A 25,179-nucleotide genomic window follows, 5' to 3' on the forward strand; every position below is an offset into this window, starting at 1 on the left:
GTAAAATCGTCCTCGAGCGTTCCATGCGTCCTCCTGCGGTAGAACGCTAGTGAGAATAAATATCCCTTCCCTACGACTGCTTAATTTGGGGGGGATTTGTCTCCCCTTTCCACAAAGAATTGTATTGTGCCCCTAGGGAACCCCAAGTAAGACACAGTGCCCATTTGTGCAAATATGTATTTTATCATTCTAGCAATAATACCTTCCAAGTTTGGTAAAAATTTGACCATGTATTTTCCCCTCGGGCCACATGGGGGGGGGGGGCAACCCTTGATCCCCCCTGAAAAAACTTGAAACTACAATCATCAATGTACTTACTACAGCACTAACTTTCATGTAGCTCTATCACTTCTTGTTCTAGGGAAGATTCCTTAATTTGGGGGTTTGGGGTGTTTGGGGCGTTTGGAGGGTTTGGGGCCTCCTAGGGGCCCAAAGGGAGGCCATGGTACCATTGAGATCCTGTCCCCCTTGGGATGCTTCCTGCAAAGTTTGGTGAAAATCTATCATGGGATTTTCAAGAAGATGAAAAATGTAAAATGTTTACACAAGATGGACATATGACGGACGGTGTGTGGAACAGGATACCAAACAATAAATGGTCAAAATAGTTCACTTGAGCCTTTGGCTCAGGAGAGCTAAAAACCTCAAAAGCCATCTGACCTAAATGATTCCCTGTAACCTTGCACAATAGCACTGAAAGGCTAGATGCTCAAGTGAGTTTCAAAATGAATTTGACATTGATATAACCTCCCTTTGTGCCCCTTTAGAAATACAGTACCAGTACTGGTATGCCATAAATTTATGATCAAAATCATCTCTTCAAAGCAACATTGGCACCATCGTTTATTACCAACACAGGCTTGTGCAAGATGTAGATTTAAGCAATTACACACAACATAATTGTTTTGTGCTACTTCGGTAAAGAGATCTGATGATGCTGGAAATTTTATATCATGCTTTGGAACTCATAAGCCTACTCTGAGGCTCCCTGAAACCCAGGAATATCTCTGAAATCTCTATCTCACAAGACCACTCACATCAAATTTGAGTATGCATTATGAAGACAATGATACAAAGGTTAATTTTCACATTAGCAATCTGGCATGGATAGCTTGACTAGGCAATAAACAACTCTGACATTTTTTTCTACAAAATCATACAAAACAAAAACCGCTATGCCTACTCACAAGTACTTGACAAATGTGTATTACCTCATCCCTCCTCACATCACATCTATGTGTGCAGATCATTTGGCCGCATCAGTCAACATTGCATTACCTTTTTTTCTGAGGCAGTCAGGAGGTTCATGGCCTTCTCATACAGTAATATCGCCTGGAGGTTCTTTCCACTCAAGAGGGCAGCAGACCCTTCCTTTAAGTTTGTCTGTAATTCCCTTTGCTCCATGTCTCTCTGTAGCTTTTCCTTTAAGTGTCACAGAGAAGGAGAAGACTACATTACAACACGGTATGCAGGAAAGTCACAGCAAATGCAATAGATAGATAAATAGATAGACAGATGGTGATAAGCACAATCAGGGTATGCAATCATGACTTTCTCACTTTAAAAAATTGTAACTTCTCAAAGAATGCACCAACTGACTTAAAAATTCACATGCAGCATGCTAAGACATCAGTTATCACATGTGGTAAGACAATAGCTAATTTCTTCTCATTTACTGTTAATTATTAAAGATTAATTACCAAAAAGTCCCCCCAAACCCACGTAATGCGTCAAAAAAAGCGTTTTACAACTTACGTAAAATTGAGATTTGAGGTCCATATTTTAAGTCTACCCCTATGTGTTTGGTATCAAATTAATGGATTTTTTCCTGACATTGCTTGCATGCAATAAAAAACAGTGGTTCTTTCAGCTGGAGAAAGTTATAAGGTCTGAAGTCCCATCCTGGTAGGAGTGTAATGCTGGCTTATTTTTGTGACATTGTGACCTTTTAACCCATGCTGTACAGCTATACATGGAGAAACAGCTTATTTTTCTGCTTTTCCTGAAAGTACTGAAGACACACTACAATATGGTGCGCTGTTTGCCAATAAATGTTCAGCCAGTTTTGAGTTTTGAGACATTTTCAAATGCTGAGTAAAATAAGTGCATCCATTTTTCAGTATTTTCAGTGAGGTACAAAATGTATATCCTAATTTGACTACTTTAAAGAATCTTTTCCCCTTATTGAATATCCTTGTTTTTTTAACTATGAATTGTACATATGTAGAAATCTATTGTGTGAAAATTTTAGCAAATTTGAGCAATAGGAACTTATTTTTTTATATTTTTACAAATTGCTGAGCATAAAAAAGTGCGATACATGCCCATGTTATACTGCATGAAGGTCATATGATAAGTGTTCAGTGTTCATATTTCAATGCTTGTTCAATTTCTAAAGATATCATAAGTAAAAACATAGTATTTTGGCTTAATATGTCATTGTTTGAGTGTCACAGCTTGGATATCAACTCAAGTCATCATAAATCTCACATTCATTCTTCTATCTGTGTTTACAAATATGAGAATTGATCCAAACACTGTGCGCACATTCAAGGTCAAACTGTACAGATAATTTTTTGATGAAAAATATAATATCTTCCAAAGTACCAGCCCTAATTTCATAAAAATTTGTAATAATGGCCACTATATGTCTGTTACCTATTCCTGAAAGTTTCGCCTCTTCACTCTTTGGCAAAAGTGAAATATGATAAAATATGTAAAAGCGGTTTTATTTGAATTCAAAATAATGCCTACAAAATTGATCATCCATTCCGAGAAGTGAAAATATGAAATTCATTCATATTTTGTGACACATTGTATGTCATGGCTATGTGCTGGTGGTGAAAGAAAGGGATATTTATCAGGAATATCTAACAGCAATATCAGATGAAAAAAACATTCTCCTTTTTTTTAATGAATTTTTCCAATATATTAGTCATTTCAATGTAATTCGAAACCCCTAATTTAAATGCTAATTTATGCACAGTTTAATGCAAAATTTTGACTCTTTCTTTACATGAAATGAAAATTTGAACACTCAGCTACAACAAACAACAAAAAAAGCATTTTCACCAAGTTTTTTCATTTTTGCCCTGTTACACAATTGCATACCCTGATTGTGCTATTGACCTATAGACAGACAGATATGGATGAATAGATAAATAGATAGATAAATCAATCAATCAATCCATCAATCATTTTTATGTGCTCTTGGCTAGTGATATACAATTTATTGAAAATGAATAGAGTATGAAGAGAATAAGATCTTTCAATAATTTCATGCAAGCATGGAATTATATTCATGTCAATTCAACTTTCAACTGATTATTTTCTTTTTGTTTGTTGTTTTGTTTCGATTGTTGCTTCATGCAAATATTTGTTTTTAAATGTTTCTAATTACTTAATTTTAAGCATGATTAGTTTTTGTTGTTGTTATGTTTTTCTCGTCAGACTAACATGGCACCTCAAAAGTTTCCCTGAATTTCCTTGTCTTACGGTAGTTTGTGTTTCAGGTTAAAGTACCTTTCATATAACTAACACTGTGAGACTTACTTGCCCCAAAGTGCTCTCATGTCTTAGTAATCATGCAATAATGGTTTCGTACCAGAGCCGTTTACTATATGCGACGCCGTACGGCGGTGAGGTAGTACACGTATTGTACAAAACCATTATTGCATGATACAGTGTAACTGCGACCAGCAGCCCCATACGCATAGCTAAATGGGGCTTCGCATTGTAGCATTCAGGATCATGACAGATTTAGTATCACGGGTATGTAAATATCAACTTAAAATCAAAAAATTTCTTCAATTTGAAGACTTACCAGTTAAATTGAAGTATAGAAAACAGGCTTCAGGCAACGTTTGGTTTTGCCAATAGTCCCTTTCTGTTCGAATTAATGACTGAATGTGACTCGGTCGAGAGGACCTTGGGAGAGCTACACTGAATTGACGGCCAGCGCATGCGCACACAGACATCTTATCCGTTCATGGATTTGAAATTTGTGCGCATGTGTGCGCATGCGCTGGCCGTAGTATTCAGTGTATGTAGCTCTCCCAAGGTCCTCTCGACCGAGTCACATTCAGTCATCAATTTGAACAGAAAGGGACTATTGGCAGAACCAAATGTTGCCCGAAGCCTGTTTTCAATACTTCAACCTAATTGGTAAGTCTTCGAACTGAAGAAATTTTTGGATTTTAAGTTGATATTTACCCGCGATACTAAATCTGTAATGATCCTGAACGCTACAATGCAAAGCCCCATTACGCTATGCGTATGGGGCTGCTGGTCGCAGTTAATTGCATGATTACTATTTTACATGAGAGCACTTTGGGGCGAGTAAGTCTCACAGTGCTAGTTATATGAAAGGTACTTTAACCTGAAACACAAACCAAGACAAGGAAATTCAGGGAAACTTTTTAGGTACCAAAACGTTATATTATCTTTAACTCCACCCATTTCCGAAATTTTCAACTCTCTAGAATTCACCACAGAATAACATCAATCTGGCTTAACACATGTACTGTAGTCAGTCACTTATCAAACTATTTTCAGTCATCTCGTTTTCATAACCTATTCTTTTCCCACCTATTCACAAACGTGACTTGATCATTTTGTTAATTCTCAACTAACCCTCTCCTTCCCCCATACTATCATTTAACAACCCAATTACACCTGTTTCGGCAATCATTCGTCAACCTGCATTAAGATCATAGTCCACCATCATATTGATTTGTGAAGAGCTCTTTCACACAATATAAAAAAAAATCTTGTAGTCTTCTAATGTTTGTGAATTACGATTTTAATTTTGATTTGAGTTTTAGAGGTACAAGCTTTCTGACCTGTCATTCAAACTCACAAAGTGTGTGCTAGCTTAGGGAAGGGATATTTATTCTCACTAGCGTTCTACCGCAGGAGGACGCATGGAACGCTCGAGGACGATTTTACGCGTATATAGGCTTATCTGACATGATGTGCGCGCTGGTGATTTTTTTCTGTAAGAGAGAGATCGTCCTACCGCGGTAGGACGACTGGCGTCCCTCCGCGTTCTACCGCCACATTTTGGTCACGTCTCATGCTTTGTGTGTACGTGTGTGTGTGTGGGGGGAGCCCGGTTTGGTTGTACGCCGTGTGATGATCCCAATCAACAGAAGTGAGAATTCGAGCAGCAACGCAACCAACGAGAGCCAGAAGCTGTGTACTACGATGCGTATGGCCATTTTTAAAGACTAGAATTACACGGCTTGAAATCGTTTGTGGCCGTATGGATGCCAGTTTAATCACAAATGAGGTGGAAAAATATCGTCGCGCAACCTTCAAGCTGAGACACTATTCTATTGGGATCACTCAAAAAATAAAGTGTAGGCCCTAATTTACATCCAATTAGGATGAAGTGATTATGATTAAGTAGGTCTAGGCTAGTTAGTAGGCCTACCTGAATCCTGATTTCACGACAGTGAAATGAGCTACTAAGTACTCAGTATTTAATGTGACATGACAATTCGCGAGTCTTGTGTTGATATAAATGAACGAAATCACTGAAAAAAATATCTACACGTGACTCATATTCTTTGTCAGGCAATCGAATAGCGAGAGTGCAACGTTTGACATGTTAAAATGCCAATGGGAAAAATGATCTTCAAATATCGAAGCTCCTTTGTTAAGAAAAAAAAAAAACCCGACAAAACAAAACACAAGTCACAAGAAGGACATCGTGAAGCTGCATTTTGACAACTCTTATGATTATTTACATAGAACACGGCATGTGCCACGGTCACACACCTTGCTTAGACTCGCCTTTTTAGACGTCAATTTTGGTGGATGAATTTCACTTCTGATGAGCGAATGTAATATCATGTCTTTCTTGTAGTTTGTAGATTGTATTTTGTACATTGTTACTACAGCTTGATCGTCACATTGACATTATTTTACCGACACGGCAGTTCTTTTCACTGTCGGGATACTGTTTTACGGAAATTAGTTCTTATAATGGTACAGACACCTACATAATATTCACCACGCCTCGACGGGCAACTCATTCCGTGTGTAAGGACGCCCAAGGTTGATGTGCAATTTCGTTCCTGGGTACTGTTTGATAAAGCGGTTCGTGAAGTTACGAACAGCTTACGAACGACTGGTGATCAGTTCTTGTGCTGAATTATGGAAATTTTGATCAGTATAGCACATCAGAACTGATCACCAGTCGCTCTTAAGTTGTTCGTAACTTTACGAACAGCTTTATGAAACAGGGCCCTGGGGGGCATTTCATGAAGGAACTTGTCGGATAAAATATCTGGCAAGTCAGTTATATCCGACAAGTTCAGAGAAATCAGCCAATCAGACTAAAGAATTTCTCAAAACTTGTCGGATATAACTGACTTGTCAGATATTTTATCCGACAAGTTCCTTCATGAAATGCCCCCCAGATCTCCCTATCGTTACAGGAGTATAGGCTGCTGCTAAAATACCGTTGCAATCCCAAGAAAACCGCTGGATTTTACGTTAAATTGGTTGGGCTTTTAGGGGAGATTGCCTGTACATACCACTTTGAAAGACAGGAAAGCAAATTCTTCTCAAATCAGTAGTAACCTGTGATATATTCCCAACAATTCCATTGCAAACACGCTGTTGTTTTCCCGGCCTGCAGCTGCAGGCTATTAACAGCACAATAACAATATGAAGAGAAACGCGTACACTAGGCATGATTGAGAACAACAGTTACTAGTACTGTAATCAAGTCAGTCTGCAAGAGAATCTGTGAACAGTCAATTGCAGAAGAAGAGGTAGGTGCGCAATAACCACGTGCTGTCATTCAACATGTGCGTGCCTGGGAAGAACGCAACTTTCATGTTCAGCTCCCACGGTGTCATGTAAGATGTTCTTTGAGTGGTGGGAGACCGACGTGCAATCAACACGTTACGACGCGAAATGTACAGTTGTTTTCTTCTCTATTTTTTTTTTTTTTTTTTTTGAGAAGCACAGCGGTGTTTTCAAACACACTATGTTATGTTAGGTTGGTTTTCGAGGGGTGGGGTGGTGGCGTAGTACAAGACTTTGAGCAAGGAGATGCTACATCTTTCAGTTTTTTCTCGGGATGCGCAGATTGCTGTAATTATAATTATGGGATATTACACGATGAGAGTTGAATTAAAACACGCAAGGAAACGTATGCCCACATACACGCACTGACATAAACACAAAAACACGATATAGTTTTGACGACATGAAATATACTGGTGATCTGTAATTTTCTTTAAATTTAATGATAAAAAAATCCTTCCATCTGCCACGTTTCCCCTCTTCTACATCGCCATTAGGATCAATTTCAGGATCAAATTTGATCATTTCTTCCTCTGTTGTAATTGTCAAATACTATTACATGTACATGTATTGCTCTTTATGATAAACTAACTTACAACTTGGATGGAATTGCCGAATAACCAACCGTTTGACCTTTTTTATTTTCGGTTAAATTACGAATGCTATTATCAGCAAAGAATAAGGGAAAACATTGACGACAGTAAAATAAAAGCGAAGAGCTGATTGTGCGTATGCAGTCTCTTCGGATAGAAGAAACTTGACCCCCCCCCCCCCCCACACACACACACACACACACACACACACAACACACACTTGTGGGCATTTCCACAAAAACAGTTGCCAGACTCCAGGTGCTGGACGAAAGAATGCGCGCACTTCTGGTAATAAACAGCGTATGACATAGCCTGGAAACATCGATCGAACAACAATCAGCTTGTAATTGGCAAAGATCATGATTCTAAGCAACACATCATGATTGTGTATAGCTTTTCTTTTGGCCCATACTAGACAACATCGAACAGTCGATTATATATGCTTGAATACCAGTATTTTAATGCTCACTGAACTATAAAAGGGATTGATTAATCACTCAATCAAAAATGGAATTACAGAAATATTCCTAGTATGAAGGGTCTCGTATGCCGAGACAAATTCACTACGAGAATGTTATGCAGCCGCATGCTTACTGAGAGCTACATGTACCCGATTAGACAGCAAAATCATGACAATTTCGTACCCCTCAAAACTGCGTATCCCTATTCAAAGTTCGAAGGAACTTCACCTGTGAAAAAAAAAAAATATATATATATATATTATTGTTATATATATATACTGTAAATTTCCACTAAATTTTACTTAGATATTTTGGCTAGCAACTTTCGTTCGGGGTTTTTCTTTTCTTCATTCTCATTTTTATTTCTTTGCTCGTAAAAGACTTCTTGATTTCTTCAACTAAGTCATGAGGGGCATTCGATCCATCGAACTTGCAATAACCTCATTCCTTTGAATTGAGTGAAACCACGTGTTTCGTACGGGTGCTGTTCGTTATTCCGAAGGTTCGTTATTCCGAAGGTTTGTTAATCCGAAACACGCACATTCCCTATATACTTAGAGGCTCGTTAATCCGAAAATGAAAAAGGGTTCGTTAATCCGAACATTTGTGGCGTTATTCCGAAGATTCGTCAATCCAAAAATGAAATTCGGAGCAACGAACCTTCGAATAACGAATCTTCGGACTAAAGAGCCTTCGGAATAACGAACCTTCGGAATAACGAGCTGTAATCGTTTCGTACTTCGGCACATCCACGCAAAGCGTGGCGTTTAGCGATCATGCATGTGGCAGACTTTCAGATTATAGTTAGGGGAAAAGAACTGGAATAATATACTTCGGAAATGGTGATGTTTAAAGTTAAAGCTTGAAAACAATGCATGTCTATGTTTTATAGTAAACGATAATTAAAAATACCCAACAAAGTTTTGCATTCGCTCTCACAAAAGCTCGCTTGAGAAGATCAAAGTATCCCCCTCTCCTGAAAGGCAGTTGGAGTTTCCGCACCCCCCCCCTTCCGAAGTATTTGGAGATCAGATATTGCGTCCTTGGTATAACATCAGATATTGCGTCCTTGATATATAAAGCAATCAATGAACGCTGAACATAGGAATCTTTATTCTTAGGGCAAAATACGAATTTTGGAGCTGCTGAATATGTCCCTACTAATTTCTGCTTATATATAGGAGCACATAATTCTGTGAGGAATTCAAAGTTGTATTTGATGAAAATTTGTTTTGAATTACGAACCTTCGGAACAACGAACATCATCCCATTTTGACTGGAATGGACTGGCATTTGTTTTTACCGTTTGGAATTGCAGATCGGTGTGTAAAGAAAGAGTAAAATATGGCCACTACGTAGTATTTGCGGAATTCTATCCGGACTCTTTGTGGAGTTTTTCGACAGTTCATTATTCCACAGGGAAAGGTTCGATAAAGGGATGGTACAGTTTTGTTTGAGATGGGACTAGATGTTTTTTTTTTCTTTTAGATGAGACATCTCTAATGAAATAATAGAGAACACATAATTCTATGAAGAATTCAAAGTTTAGTGATGAAAATTGGTTTTTAAATGGCTGAGATATCAGGGAGGTGGAATAAAGCAGTTCAAGAAAAGTTAGACCCACTTTGACGATCGTTTGTTTTACACTGTTTTTATTTCAAAACAGATTTTGCTGAAATGAATGTTCAATTCCTCTTAGAATTGTATGTTCTTCAACATTTCATAAAGGTTGCTTGTGAGTATCTTGCTATGAAAAAAAAAATCACCCAATATATTGTACCACTCCTTTAATCGAATTAAGACAAACTTATACAGCAGTGAATAACCTGCGGCGAAGACGGGGGGGGGGGGGGGGGGGGGGGGGGGGGGGGGGGGGTCATCGTTATAAAATGATGATGAGAAGGGACTGATAAATGACAAGGGGAACACGCAGCCCATTATTTCAAAGAGGATGATCAGGATCAGAAGGCCTGTAGCGGGGGTGGAAGTAGGGTGCGTATACATTATACGCCACCCCCCAAAAATAAATACATTGTAAATAAATAAATAAATATAAAATAAAAGTCTGGAAGGTCCACTTTTTCAAAAAATACCGTAAGACATATTCATAAGCCTCATCTGTATGCACTACTCCAATGTCCACTGTCTCGTTGGATGACCCCGACACCTGACCACTCGGTACCCCTCACCTTACCTTCGCACGCAAGTGTGGAATAATGAAGTAACCTATATACAAGAAGCAGAATTTTTTTTTCTTCATCATCACAGTTTCGTAAGAAGGGAGAGGAAGAGGAAAAAATGAAAATAACAATGATAAAAGCAATTCCACATATTCAGATTACGATTATATTCCAGTTCGTCTCTTGGTGTATATCGTGTATTCGTGTATGAATTTACGCCTACCGATTGTAGTTCGTTATTCCGAAGGTCCGTCATTCCGAAGGTTCTTTAGTCCGAAGTTTCGTTATTCCGAAGGTTCGATAATCCGAAAAAGTGATAAGGTTTGTTATTCCGAAGGTTCATTAATCCGAAAATGAAGTAAGGTTCGTTAATCAGAAAAGGAAACAAAGCTCGTTATCCCAAATGTTCGCTACGGACCCAATTTCATTTTCGGATAAACGAACATTCAGAACAACGAACCCTATTTCATTTTCGGATTAACGAACCTTCGTAATACCGCCACAAATGTTCGGATTATAACGAACCCTTTTTCATTTTCGGATTCTGTAGGTATTATAGGGAATTTGTGTGTTTCGGATTAACGAACCTTCTGTCAGCTTTAAACGGGTATGTGCGTGATTCTGTATAGGTGTGTGTTTTCATTTAATTTTCATTCCTTGATATCTCCATTTCTAAAACTGTTTGTAATGGAGTATACGCTGATGAAAACATTATCAAGTCGCGACTCGACCACTCACCTACCATCTTAACCCATCTCCGCACACACGTACTCTCTAAAAAAATCGAGTGAAAATATTCACTCTTAAAGGAGTGAATACAAAAAGAGTGAATTTAGTGTGAAATTGGAGTGAATTTTGAATGCAAAGTTCATTTTCACTCATTTTGGAGTGACCTCAGGGATCACTCGAAGAATTTGGAGTGATCCCTGAGGTCACTCTAAAACGAGTGAAAATGAACATTTTCACTCAAAATTCACTCGAAATTCACTCTTTTTTGTATTCACTCCTTTAAGGGTGAATATTTTCACTCGATTTTTTTGGAAAGATTCAAAGAAGCAGATATTTTTTCTTTCATCACAATAATGTCAGGAGTAGATATAAAATTCATCAATTCCACAAATAGAGATTACGATTGTATTCCAGTTTGTGAATCGTGTGTTCTTGTGTTTGTAATTATGTGTTTACATGCACCTCAACATAACACCATTTTTTCAACATATACATATGGTTACATTCGTTATTCCGAAGGTTCGTTCTTCCGAAGGTTCATTAATCCGAAAATGAAATAAGGTTCGTTATTCCGAAGGTTCGTTAATCCGAAAATGAAATAAAAGCTCGTTATTCCGAAGGTTCGTTACGGACCCTATTTCATTTTCGGATCAACGGACCTTCGGAATAACGAACCCTATTTCATTTTTGGATTACCGAACCTTCGAAATAACGCCACAAAATGTTCGGATTAACGAACCTTCGGAATAACGAACAGTACCCTTTTATATATGAACTAACGAACCATCACAAAATCGAACCTTCATTTCGGATTGGCAAACCTTCGGAGAATTTAATAGGCCATATCATTCATCATTTTCGGATTTACGAACCTTTGGAATAAAGCACTTTCAGAGCAACACGCTCTAAAACAACTCTTTTTATTCGGGCATTGGGAGAAAGTTCAGAAAAGAATAATCTTTGAGGTATAAGAAATCAGTTTCATTCTTATTCGACACTATCGATGATTTCCAGGCGTGGCGTTCAATTTCCGACAAAAAAAAAAGAAGAAGAAGAAGAAGGAGGTTCGTTATGCCGATGGTTCGTTATTGCAAATCCGATACACGCAGATTCCCTCTGCCGACTATATAGAAGTTTGTCAATCCGAAAATAATCAACAAGGTTCGTTTATCCCATTGCACTTGTGGCATTATTCCGAAGGTTCGTTTCTCTGGAAATGAAATAAGATTCGTTGATACAGAGAATGAATCACGTCGTACGAAACTTTTTCTGATAAACGAACTTGCAGTATACCGAATCAATTTTCGTTATCAAATGAACGAACCTTCGATCCTTTCTTCCTCTCATTTTTTTTTTAATATATTTATTTCTTTTTTATTATCGAACCTTCTGGTTATTAGGGATAATCAAGAAAAGACAAAATCCTTGAGGCAAGATAAGTTAACATGGTGAATGGTTCGACATAGTTTACTTTTTATCGAGGAGTATTATATAGCAGTGAGTGATATCTTACAAGGAGGTATGGAAAAAGAGGAGATATAATCGTAACAAATAAGTATAGTATCTTTTGGTTTAGAATGGTTGATTTTTTTTCAGGCACGGTATACATTATTCCGTTGAAAGGAAATTCTGATGTTTCGTTATTTCGGGTGCATGTACGTCACGATACCGACACCCACGAGTCATATTTACATAATATACTGTCCAGGAGTCATACACCTCACGAGTCATACAGCCCTGAGTTCGACATAGATGATGTCCACTGGCGGGGAGGGAAAATACCGAATGTTCCATCCGAAGGGTTTGGAATGCTATTGAGGGAGGTTATAAGTCCCGAGACGAAGTCGAGGAACTTACAGCCTCCCGAAATAGTGTTTCAAACCCTGATGGTGGAATGTTTGGTACATGTTCCCGACAACGAAAGTCATTATCTGTTAGATTAGGCCTATATGGGTTAGTCAAATTATCACACTTTCGTACGCATTACAATTATCGGTCATCTGCTTTAATTTTCACATTGTACGGAATAGGCAAATTTATATCCTATCGATTGCGTGAAAAATATGATCGTACAATCGTTTGGTATCGTTTGTCATTTCTTACGTGAAAATGTTTTCCCATGGGAGAGCATTACAAAAATGTTCTGCCCATGGGCGAACATAACCAATGTGCCTCCATCACGTGACTGTGTTTAGCCAATCAATCAAAACCGGTATTTGAATAACGTGAGCAAAAAAGGCCTAACGAGACCGACACATTAAATCCCGTGTTCTATATCCATCGAACTCGTGGGCTGTTTTTATTTATGTCGAACTCGTGAGCCGTTTTTACCGAGTGTCGAACTCATGAACTTCATTTGCCCAGCGTCGAACTTGTGGGCTCTATGACTCGTGACCTGCATGACTCATGGACCTGTTTTCAATGTCGAACTCGTGGGCTGTATGAGTCGTGGGTGTCGGTCTCGTAGGATGACCCCGTTATTTCGAATCTGAAACACGCAAAATCTCCAGATGTTTGTTAAAGAAAATATAAGGATTCGTTAATACGAATATTACTGTTGCATTATCCCCAGGGTTTGTAAATCTGAGAAAAAGTTTGTTAATCTTAGAACGAACTCTCATGTATAGGTCTGCGTGGTACGAAACTTATGGCCTATTAGTTTCGGGATTGCGGAATCTTCAGAATAACACATTGTGTTTCGCTTTCGAATCAACAAACCTTCAAAATTACTTAACTTTTCTTCTTCTTTTTCCATATTTTGCTAAGCGAACCTTCGGAAAACCGAAACTTTTTTTTCTCTCTTTCATATTTTTTCTTTATTAAAAAAAAAACAAAACAAAACAAAAACAAAAACAAAAAACTTCGGATTGTGAACTGTGAGAAACGAACAGTTACTGTTGTTTTTTCCCTGATCAGTGGTGATAATTGAGGTAAGATATAATTCAGTAGAAAAGAAAATAAGGCACACAAAAAAAAAACAAGTTACTAGTATTTGAATCCTGACATCAATTAATGTTTTTTTTTTCTTTTTACCGATAAATGAAAGATCAGACAGATAAGAAATGAGAGGAAAAAGAAAAAATAGCCTGTGATAACGAATCGTATTAAATGTTTGACATCCTTGGTCTTCGCCCTCGGTCTTCGATTTGCTTTCCTTACCTGTCCATCCCGGGTCCCCCAGGCCCCAGACTGCTTATAACCTCCAGGAATGCACCAGTGCGCGCGGTTTCCTTTGTTGAATGCTCTCTATTCTACCGCCCCACCCTTCCCCCAAGTCTGGCACCTTGCCATCGTGGGATTTTTCATGTTTTCCTTCTTGGTCAAGTTGGTGTTCACAACTTTGTCTACGTGACTGCGTTCTGTTTTGTTTCTCCGAATTCGCTGCGTGCTCTACAGACACGTGGTGCACAAACAGTTACTGTATGGCTGTTTACGAGGGGGGTCACCTATACTCACCTGCAAACAGCTTACGGCGAGCAGAAAACGCCAGTCCTCTGCTGGTGGTTACTTTTACTGCCAAAATATTGGGCTTTGTCACTACGGAATACTTAGTACTATTCACACACAAATTGCATTGGAATATTCAAGTACATTGTATAACTACTTGTACTTCCGATCATAGCGATCTCTCGAGTGTTCGTGTTTCATCAAAAAGTAAGTGTTAGAAAGTTGTTGAAACTGCGTAGCAGCGCTAGACAGTCGTTAGTTTAGGGCTTCCGTATGCTCGATTTTTATGGGTTTATTGATATTGGAGCTCAGGGAAAATGTGGGGGAAAAGGATGACTTCAAAATAATTTGCTTGCCCGATTCGGTCAAGCATTTTTTTCCTTGTTCCAAAACGCTTGCCCAACTTTACTACTACTGAGTAGCTTGTTAGTATGAGAAAGTGTGTGATAGATTGCTTCACATGTCATGATCGTATTATAGAATGGGTAGCGAGAATCCTGCGATCTGATTGGTCGAGAGCTATGTGTTCATTTTTACTGGCCGCACGCTGAGTCACAGTGGTAAACATGTTATCGCGCACTTAGCAAGAGTACGCGTACTTGTAACAAAGGTTCGCGCACTAAAGCAAGCGTTCGCGCACTCGGCTTGGCCATGCATCCAGTAAAAACTTATGCATGGCTGGCCATGCATCCAGTAAAAACCGTAAGTACGGGTATGCATGCCCTTTACGGAAAGCCAAAAGGAAATGCATCCAGTAATTTTGTCATCGGGTAACACGATAGAAAACTGGGTTTTTGACAAGAAATTTACCCATTCTATAAATCAAATGACGCACATGTCTTTTCGTGCGTCAGTCGGAATATAGTGTGCATGCGGTAACTATGGAATTTAGCCTAAACCCACTCGGCTTCGCCTCGTGGGTTAAGCATTCCATAGTTACCTTATGCACACAATTCCGACTGACGCACTCAGACCTGTGCGTCATTTGTATACTGTACAAACTCAAAGAAAAAAAAATACTCGCAATTTTCCTGAAAGTGAGATCGAACAAAAACTTTAAAAAGATAAAATTAGATTAAAAAATGTCATGATCGTAATGGAGAGAGCCCAAAGAATTTGCTAGATTGTATATTTGTAGTCAGACAAATCACACGCAGTTTTGCTGAGCATGATTTCGAATGAATTTGACAAAACTTTGTCATGATCGTGCTGTGACAGAGCTCGAAGAATTCGTAAAGTGCAAACAAGTCAAACGCAGTTTTGCTTATGTTGAGATCGAAAGAAAGTGTATAATGTTTATTAATACGATCGTGAGAACTCAAAAATTGAAACGCACCGTTACTAACCCCGCGTGAAACTCACGAGCCGCCCAAATACACTACAACATGAACGAGTGTATCGTGCATGCATCAAACGTTAGAAAGATTGTGCCACAGAGATGATCCGATCGACGGGGAAAGGGTGTGCGTGCACCACTTCAGTATCTGCCCGTAGTTGCGTGCACACGAAGAATGAATCATGCCCGTCCTACCGCGGCAGGACGATCAGCGTCCTACCGCGTTCCTCCGCACGATTTTTTTCCCCTGCCGCTGCGCATAGAAAAAAACGTTCAGCGCGTATTATGCGTTTGGCAAATCGTCCTACCGCAAATTTGCGGGATCCCGCGGTAGAACGCTAGTGAGAATAAATATCCCTTCCCTTATGCAGAGCGCGCAGATTGCAATTTACATTTTGCAGAGTCACTGAGAGAAAGCAAGCGTACGATCCAGCGAAGCTCTGCCTCAATTCATGTTTTGGAAACCAAAAATTGAGCAAATCAAGAAATGAAACCACCTCCAGACCTTGCTTTGCTAAACATGTTTTCAAGAATTGAAATTACAATAATTTGCTATCAGACTTATAGAATATTTCTATTTCAAAATTACTTCATTGCAATTATGATCATGATAATAACACAGGATTTTTCTACCATCTGCAAGGAGGGGTTGGAGACGTTTCTGTTCTTCTTTCCCTTAGGACATTCACAAACAAACCTCAGCTATCCATTACCCTCGACCCCGCCTTTTTTACTCATTATTTCAGAAGTCTAATAATGGTTATCACACTCACCAGCTCTAGCTTCCTCCTAGCCTCTTCCTCCAGTTTTTTTCTCTCTGCCTCCTCTTGAAGTCTGGCCTGTAGGTTGTCATCCCTTTTTACTGACGATGCCTCTTGTTGCTTTCTAGCTGCTGCCTGTTCTTTCTTCCTTTTCTTCTTTTCCCTTTTCTCCGCCTCCTTCTGCTTTTCAAGCTTTCGATGCTGCTCCTCCGCAAGTCGACGCTGCTCCTCCGCAAGTCGACGCTTTTCCTCCTCCATCTCCCTCTTCTTCCTCTTCTTGGATCTGTGAGCCTGGTGGAAAAGAACAACAATCCTGCGGTCTTAGCAATCATCACAATAACAATCACTTGAGCATATTCAGTGGTTACATAACATCATGGTACTATCTTAACTAAGTAATAGACTGAACTGTATGATAAAGATTCGACTTAGTTTGAAACAACAGTGGGAATCACATAAAAAACAGCCTATATGTAGTAAACTGTGAACAACTTTTTCTTGATTTGTGGGAAGGGAGGGATAAGTCATCTCTTTATATGACCCATTGCAGGAAAGTCAAAGAGCAAGTAGATTGAACATCACTTACTTTACTGAAAACTGGAACAAAAGAAAATGAAAATTCTAAATAATTTCATGCTGACATGAAATTGTAATTATCAAATTAATTCACATGTTTGGGTTACTTTCGTTTCGTTTTACATAACAATATCTGTTGTAAGAATCTCTCTTATTCTGTGATCTCAAGCAAATTTTCAATTTTTTTTGGCATTTTCGTATCAAACCGACATGGTAAGCCTTAAAATACCAGACCTAGCGGACTGACCCTATTACATAAAGTTAATCATCAGTTTTGCTCCAAGTATTTCAGAAAATAACTGAACTCTCTGAAATTCACTATAAAATTGCATCAATCTGACTCAACACAATGTACAATGTCGTCACTTATCAAACCATTTCCATTTCCATTCCCCTTGCTTTCATAACTCAACTCTACCCACTTTAGTCTATCATCATTGTGACTTAACCCATTCTGCTTATTCATGTACAGTTGTACCCACTACTCTCCCCAATTTTGTCATTACCAACCTGATGCCACCTGTTCCAGTATTCAATAATCTGCATCCATGATTGTAGCAAACCATCATGGTAAGCTCATGAGAGATATATCTTTTCTCTCTTCACTACATACTATATATGCCATATATTTTGTGAGTTTGTTTTTTTTAATCCAAAGATATGCATATGGGCAACAATACATGACAACATGTGACAATATCAAATCTTATCCCGAAGTGAATGTGATGAGCACCCGTACATTTCTCTGTTCATTACTGTACTCCACAATTGCAAATCTAACCACTCGTGAAATTGTTGGAAAGTCCCGATTTGCAAAAAAAAAAATAGATTGGCTAAATTAAATGACACATACAGCACATGATCGAGCTCTGCTATTCATCAATCAGATTCTATCCTTTTCACTCAGTGATTCAGAAGCCCAATATTTGTATCACACTCACCATCTCTCAAATGATACAATTCTCTTCATACAATTGTACATTGAATGATACACATTGGTAGTATACAGTTAATATGTTGTGAATGGGTGAATGGGTAATTATGGGTGGAGTCTTCTTGTTAGGGGAGGATTTCAATTAGGCAAAACTTTGGTTGTGATAGAAACAAAGGTAGGACTGGTTTTACAAAGGAAGTAGTATACCGTTACTTGGATTTGGATTCAACAACAATTCTAAGCAATCAATGGGGGAAGGGCAAGATGTTTAGGTTTGACTTAGCCTGGTCGTAAATTAGATGGGGCTAGAAGTACAATGTATACTGAAGGGATGATGAAGGTTGATGACTCACTGGAGGTGGAGAGTATTGGTAGGGGTCATTGACTGGTGGAGGTGAACAGGTATCCTGTTCATCATCATACGGGAGGGGGTAGTGATAACTTTGTGCATCGTTACACAATACTACAGTCATCAATGTACTAACTCATAGGGGCAATTCCACGGTATGTAGGACACAGATGCCGAAAATTCAAAATGATATTTGTTTCAAACACCATACATTTTTAGACAATACTTGAGTTGAAGTTTTAAGAATCATTATGTTTTTCAATAAAAGCGGCCATTTTGATTTTCAAAATGGCTGCCAAAATATGCTTATAACTCAATGGTAAGAAAGAGTGTATTGTCACATAATTTACCCTCTGTATATCCACTTTACTAGTACTCTAAACAACAATCTTTTATATGTATGCAGTTACCAGACAAGTCTTTTACCACATGATAGAAAGAAAAAGCTAGTTGCTTTAGAGAATTTTATAAAAACTTTTAATTAGTTTGACAATGATGGATGTAACGTCAGTTACCAAAAACAAGGAATCTTTAACTTTATTCATCAAAGAAAGTGAGCTGTATGATGTAACTTAGGATTTCTAATGTATGCCCATATGCCTTCCTTTCAATACCAGAAAATAAGGATACTTGGCATACTGGAGAGTCAAATGAACACATCAAAATGTGTAACGTCAGTTACCGAAATGTCATATACCAGTATGTAACGTCAGTTACCATGTCAGTAATTATAACTTTGGCAAATGTTTTTACTTTAGGCCATTTCAATACATCTGAAAACTTTGATAGGGAATGATGTCCTCACCATGGTACACTGTATGTCCATGGATACATTTTTTTTTTGTTCATTTTATCTTATTCATTTATTTATCTTTTTTTTTGGTGGGGGGGGGTTGAGCTTTTGATTTTCTGTTCAACACAAGTTTAAGGTTAAATTATCTGGAAGTTTAGGTTTACCACATGCAATATATAATGCACTCAAATTACTATACAGTACATTCACAGTCCTACGGGATGATAAAGCTACCAAATTTGTGGGTCTAATCAATGATGTGGTTGCATGGTAACCACCTTGTTCTATTAAAAAGCTTGTGTACAGCTGTATACCAACAGTTTTATAATCTTTACTAATGACTACTTTTGCTAGCATTTTTCTTTTTTTCTGGAAGCTTAGTGAAGTTTCTACCTAAAGGCAAATGCAGGAACAGATATATTTCTTCGCTTGCACTTAAATGTGTGGTATGGCACATCTTGAAATGGTAGTAGCATTTGGTACATAAGCAGGCCTGACATAAGGCATGTACTGTCATTACTGTTTGAAACTAACACTGATGTTGCTCAACGTTTAACACTGATGTTGCTCAAAGTGAGAGGTGATTCTAGGGTAAACTAAAAAAAAACTTCAGATTTGTTGATTACTTTATTTCATTCATGCAGGGACATTTTTGTAATACATGATAATTATGAACAGGAAGATTCGTTTATATTGATCTTAGAATTCTTTCGTTGCAAAGTTCTATTTCTTGGTATCTGGGATGTATTTGCAAGCCTTGATATACCAGTGAAAAGGAAAAGAAAAACAATTACATTCCTTCAAGCAAGGAATAAACAAATAATGCCCTTTTGACCAAAATAGCATGATTCTTCTTCACAGAAAAAATATTAAAAGTGTAACACTATTCATTTAAATCATTATTGATAATGGAGATCATTTTTTTTTTTTATTTGTGGCCCTAACAATGCCTTGAGGGAGAAGGAGTAAAATAAAGAAAAGAAGAAAGAATATATCACAGTAGATTACATACATATATAGGCCCTATGAATATTTTTATTTGTATGTGTTTTTTCCCCATGACCTGAAAGATATTTTTTTTTTTCACACACAAAAATATCTGTGTTTTGTGTAGTACTGCAGGGCATTATGGGTGGGGTACTCTATATGTAGATAGAAACGTTCCTGTTCATTAAAAAAAAAACAAAACAACAACAACAACAACAACAAAAAACCCTTAGTTATGTCAATATTCATACTTGGAACTGCTGAATCTAAATGGCTCTGTGTAATCATAACTGTTGAATAAGCATTCAATCTTAAGACAAATGTCAAGAAATATCCTCTGGTGCATTTACATTATTTTTGCTCAACTGTGCTATGGCATGGGGGGGGGGGGGAGCTTGCCCCCTAAGGACCCCATCCCATTTGTGTCTAGATTTTGTTTTAATTTGTTGCTAAGTAAATGCCTGGGATTGTTACTGGTATACTGCAGCAGTCTAACTTGTTAAATAAATTTGTTCTTTGTAAACCCCATAGCAAAAGTATGTGTAACGTCAGTTACGTAACATCAGTTACTGACATGTTTCCCTTTAAGTTTTCATTAAACACAAAGAAAATAGACTAATGTTTCATTTCATTTGGGTATTTGTAATTGATGAACCAAGGTATGATTCCATATCAAAGAAATCACTCTGAAAGGTCAGAATTATAAAATATCACAAAACTATTCCAAATCATGATTTTCCATGTGTAAACCCTATGGCAAATGTAAGCGTAACGTCAGTTACGTAACGTCAGTTACCGTCATGCCTTCACTGAAATTGGCATGGTGCTAAAAGGAAATATCTAAAGTGCACATTAATATTTTGCACAACTGTTCCTAAGAACCTAGGTATATTGCCATATACAACACATAGAGTTTAGAAGTCAGGGACATGAGATATTTCCATTTAAATCTACACCATAATTTCCCATGTCCTTTTTCCGTAACGTCAGTTACCGACACATTTTCACTTGCTATCTGATAAGAAATGCAGTTTGAGAGAAAAACTTTCCACCTATTTCTTCATTCTCATGAACTCATTCATCAATGCTAATTACAAGCCCCGGGTGCTTTCATTCACAAAACTACAACATAAACAATTTCATGAAAATCCTTACGCGTAACGTCAGTTACCGTGGAATTGCCCATAGTATTAACCTACATGTTGTAGGTCTATCACTTCTGATTCTAGAGAGTTTTAGATTTGGGGGTTGAAGCTCCCCTGGGGGCCCCCTAGGAGGAGCATGGTGTCTATTTGAACAAATCGAGATCCTATCCCCCTCCCCCAGGGATGCTACAATATGATTTTCAAGAAGAAGATGAAAATGAAAAAAAAAAAAAAGTTTATATGACAGCTGAGTGATCTCAACAATATATTGAGCTACAGAGTATATTTCAAATATGGGGAAATATTGTGGCATTTTGACATTTTCACATGACCTTTGACCTCATGGCCAAAATCTTTCCCTACAGAATCATTCTGCAGTAATGCATGTGTGTACCGTAAAGTTCCGTGTATAAGACGCACCCCTACTTTCTGACCTAAAATTAAAAAAAAAAAAAACCACACACACCCAAATTTCCACGCAAATATTGTGTGTCATCAGCTCAAAATTTCCCTAGAATGCAGCATGTGTTTGCTCAATTTTTCGTTTCCTTGTAAACTTTCTTTTCACGGAATTCATCGGACATCAGCAAAATATGGAAGACGCAAAATGTGAGACTTGTCTCGTTACTCTTTTGCTATTGTTTTGCCTTTCTATCGTGGGGTACAAGGGTATGGTATCATAGAAGATCGTACTCAGAGTGTACGGTACGATCTTTGCTATCATACTCGCATATTGGCGCGAGTCAGACTAGAAGCACGATGTTAGAGGGATCGTACGCCGAGACGTACGGTGCGTAAGGTACACTCACTGTTGTTTCGCCTCGGATTACCTGTGTAACACATGTTTCTCTTGTACCATGCTTGTATGTAGTGCTAGCCTTTTGCAATAAGGCAGCTCACTATTAGCACACGCACACAGACAGCAATGTAATGGACTTGCACACGCAGCGCGCAACGGGCAAGCGCGCTCCGATCTGATCGCTGTGTGCACGCAAGTCCATTGCGAGAGCCTCCGCTACCTTTGCAAAAGGCTATGTGAAGAGCAAACGAACGCCAGGGATATGCATACTATACTAGTAGTACATGCTTGGCACATCGTTCACATTTTACGGTGACATTGGGTCGATCCTACTCCGTACTTTACAGCTTTTGTCTATGGCCAGATTGATACTAGTACATCGATAAGTTTTACGGTATCGGTAATTTAGTAATGATACCTGTACATCGCGTATTACAGCTACTAGGTTGGCTGTTGGTAGCTTGGTAGACCGATATACATACATCGGTAAGTTTTAATGATACATCGCGTATTTACAGCTGTTGTCTATAATGGCCAGATTGATACATCGTTACTACACAAGGCCAATGTAAGTTTATCCCGTATTTACAGCTGTTGCATGTGTCGAGATTGATACATCGCTTGTTTATCCGTACGTTTTAATGATTGCTTACCCTCCGGATGTCGATGGGCATAAGCCCCAAGTTGACCTTATAAAATTGGGTGTATGTTAAAGATTTTTTTCCGTGATTTGACTGTACCCATGTATAAGACTCACCACTGATTTTTCATATTTTCCGACGGAAAAAAAGTGCGTCTTATACACGGAACTTTACGGTAATCAAAGTCCCTTTAAACTATTTTTCAGGTCATAGAAGCCTCTGAAATGTCCCACACGTAACATGCATGTTACATTGGCCTTGCCCAAAAAACAGGTGTCAAAGAAAAAATTGAACCACAATGTTTCAACATTGATGAACAAAAAAAATCAAATTTGATACAAGCATTCGAAACACTCTAAAGTGCCCTTGAATTGCAACATTTTGTTCAAAATCCAGTGGAATAATCAAGAAAATGATTGGAAAAATCTACACTACAGCACAGACACTCACTGTATAGACAAATGCACATTCTCTCAAAAGACTGTTAGAAAGCGAGCATGGCATTACACTCCCTATGTAATACAGACAATTTGTTATGGCCTGCATACAGGCTAGATTGCCAGTTTCTTTCTATTGTATCTACACAATTCTATTTGTCAATGATTGAGCATGGGGTTGGTTACATGTCTTTGAGCAATGATCCTAAGTGACAAACTCTACTCACCTTATTTCTGTCACTGGCCTCCCTTGTATTCGGTTTACAGGCTTCAATTTGCAAGGATATCCTTGCAGCTTGGCATTTGAGGTCATTCAAGTCAACCGTTGTCATCTTGGTTGCTGCACATAAAGTCTGCCCTCGCTTGTTCTCTCTCAGGGCACGGTCTAGGTCTCCGAGCTGGAAGAAGACCTGGGCGTACTGAAAGTGATTCTAGTGAGAAAGAAAGCATTAGACAAAAACTGAGAGACTGCAAGTTACTATTACTGATCAGATGGGCACACAGAAATTAGGTACATGTCAATCTTTATGGTTCAATAAGATCCAAATCAAAAACAATACTTTGAACATGACGATTGTTTACATAAGGGTTTAATTTAAGTTAATGATTTATCAGATCCTGTCCAGTCTGGGAATAAATCATTTGAAGAGTTTGTGCTTGATTATAATATACAGAATGTAGATTAAACAGATAGGAGGAAATACAAATTCTTAATGAGGAATTTACATTAGAATGGCTGACACACTCATAAATGAACCAAGGTCTTGTGTTTGAAAGGACTATGGGTAAACTTATGCAAACTCCTATCTGAGGAAAAAAATAATAATTTTGAGAAATTTGACAAGCACCATTGATACTCAATTACGATCCTTTGTTGTTTTTTTAATTATAATTCTCATGTTTGCCACGTTAGATCTGATGTATCTCTATATGTAGAGCTTGTCTTGCAATGAATTATACTAGTACATCAAATCAAAGCTTAGAGAGTGAACTAACTGAATATCTTGCTAACTGAAATTTTGAAGAATCTGACTTACGGCTGCTTTTGACATGACAGGTCACATTTTGTTTTATTTTCTTTATATTTTCTTCACATTGTAGTTCATGATCAGTAGTAGTCTTCTGATCAAGCGGTCTTGCCACCAAATTTTAAAAATTCATAACTTTTGAACAGACTGTCTGATTTTCCTCAAACTTTCACTGATGTGTTATACTACATATTGCTGTATTCACTCAATCCACATGTGTTGTATATTGGTGTTCATACGTATACTCCCCTTGGAGTACCGAACTAAGGAAAGAGTACTGCATATCGTATAAAAAAAAAAAGAAAGGGAGAAAGACGGACCAAGCGGTCTCCAAACATTTGGGGGGGGGGGAAACAAACTAGGGCTAAGCTTAAATCACTTTGTTACAAGAAAATCAACAAGAGCATTTAAAACTGGATTAGGTTTCCCATTCAAGTACACAGGACCTGGCACTGACTACAGAGGCATGGAGTTTCACATCGACATACTGACAGAAGCCGACGCTGCCTGGCTTCACGAACATATCTCAGATCCCTTTAACTCCTGCCATAGCGTGCATGCTGCCTGGCTGCCCAAGGAGGGCTAAATTCATATAGCCACAAAGTGATGGAAAAATACTGCCAAAGTACTGAGCGTGAAAAAGAGTTTTAGCAGCTCCCTAAGCACAGCAAAACAAAAACAAATGTTACCAAACAGAGACTTCAAGTACTGTGCAAGTAGCTACAATTGTATGATAGGCCAGCACAATTAACAAGAGTCATACATGTACATTAAGGTCCAAAATACTAATCCCTGCCAGTCAATGCATGCGTATGTACCAAGTTCCATGACGATACATTGAACCATTTGCGAGAAAAGTGAAATTGAATCATTTTCACCTGACCTTTGACCTTTTGACCTTTGACCTTATGACATGAAACTCTCTCTGGAGAATCATTACACAGTAGTACATGTCTACACTAAGTTTCAAGAAAATACCTTTGGGCATTGCATAGATATGGGGAAATAGCAACATTTCTAGCATTTGACCTTGACCTTTTCACCTTTGACCTCTTGCCAATTTCACTAAAAAAATACTCAACTAATTCCCCCTTAATACTTCATCCTTGGACCAAGTTTGGTGAAAGTTGCTTCATCCAGTTCGGAGTTATCACGTAAACAGAT

General features: G+C 38.2%; 1 protein-coding gene across 1 annotated transcript; it reads right to left on the reverse strand.

Moving 5' to 3' along the window:
* Nucleotides 1–371: 371 nt before the first annotated feature.
* On the reverse strand, nt 372–23,319 carry LOC140229811 (uncharacterized). The gene is made up of 4 exons (XM_072310044.1): nt 23,215–23,319; nt 16,339–16,617; nt 1,279–1,422; nt 372–500 (listed from the first exon to the last, which is right to left on the reverse strand). The coding sequence occupies exons 1-4, from the start codon at nt 23,317–23,319 to the stop codon at nt 372–374; spliced, it is 657 nt and encodes a 218-aa protein (XP_072166145.1).
* Nucleotides 23,320–25,179: the final 1,860 nt, after the last annotated feature.

This window comes from Diadema setosum, chromosome 6 (assembly GCF_964275005.1).
Source record: "Diadema setosum chromosome 6, eeDiaSeto1, whole genome shotgun sequence".
NCBI classification, from domain to species: Eukaryota; Metazoa; Echinodermata; class Echinoidea; order Diadematoida; family Diadematidae; genus Diadema; species Diadema setosum.

Coding starts and splice junctions, on each gene's coding strand:
- LOC140229811 (XM_072310044.1), bottom strand. CDS start 23,319: ATGACAACGGTTGACTTGAATGACCTCAAATGCCAAGCTGCAAGGATA. Junction 1,423..16,338: donor CTAGGAGGAAGCTAGAGCTG/GTGAGTGTGATA, acceptor TGACACTTAAAG/GAAAAGCTACAGAGAGACAT. Junction 501..1,278: donor TGACTGCCTCAGAAAAAAAG/GTAATGCAATGT, acceptor ATCCCATGATAG/ATTTTCACCAAACTTTGCAG.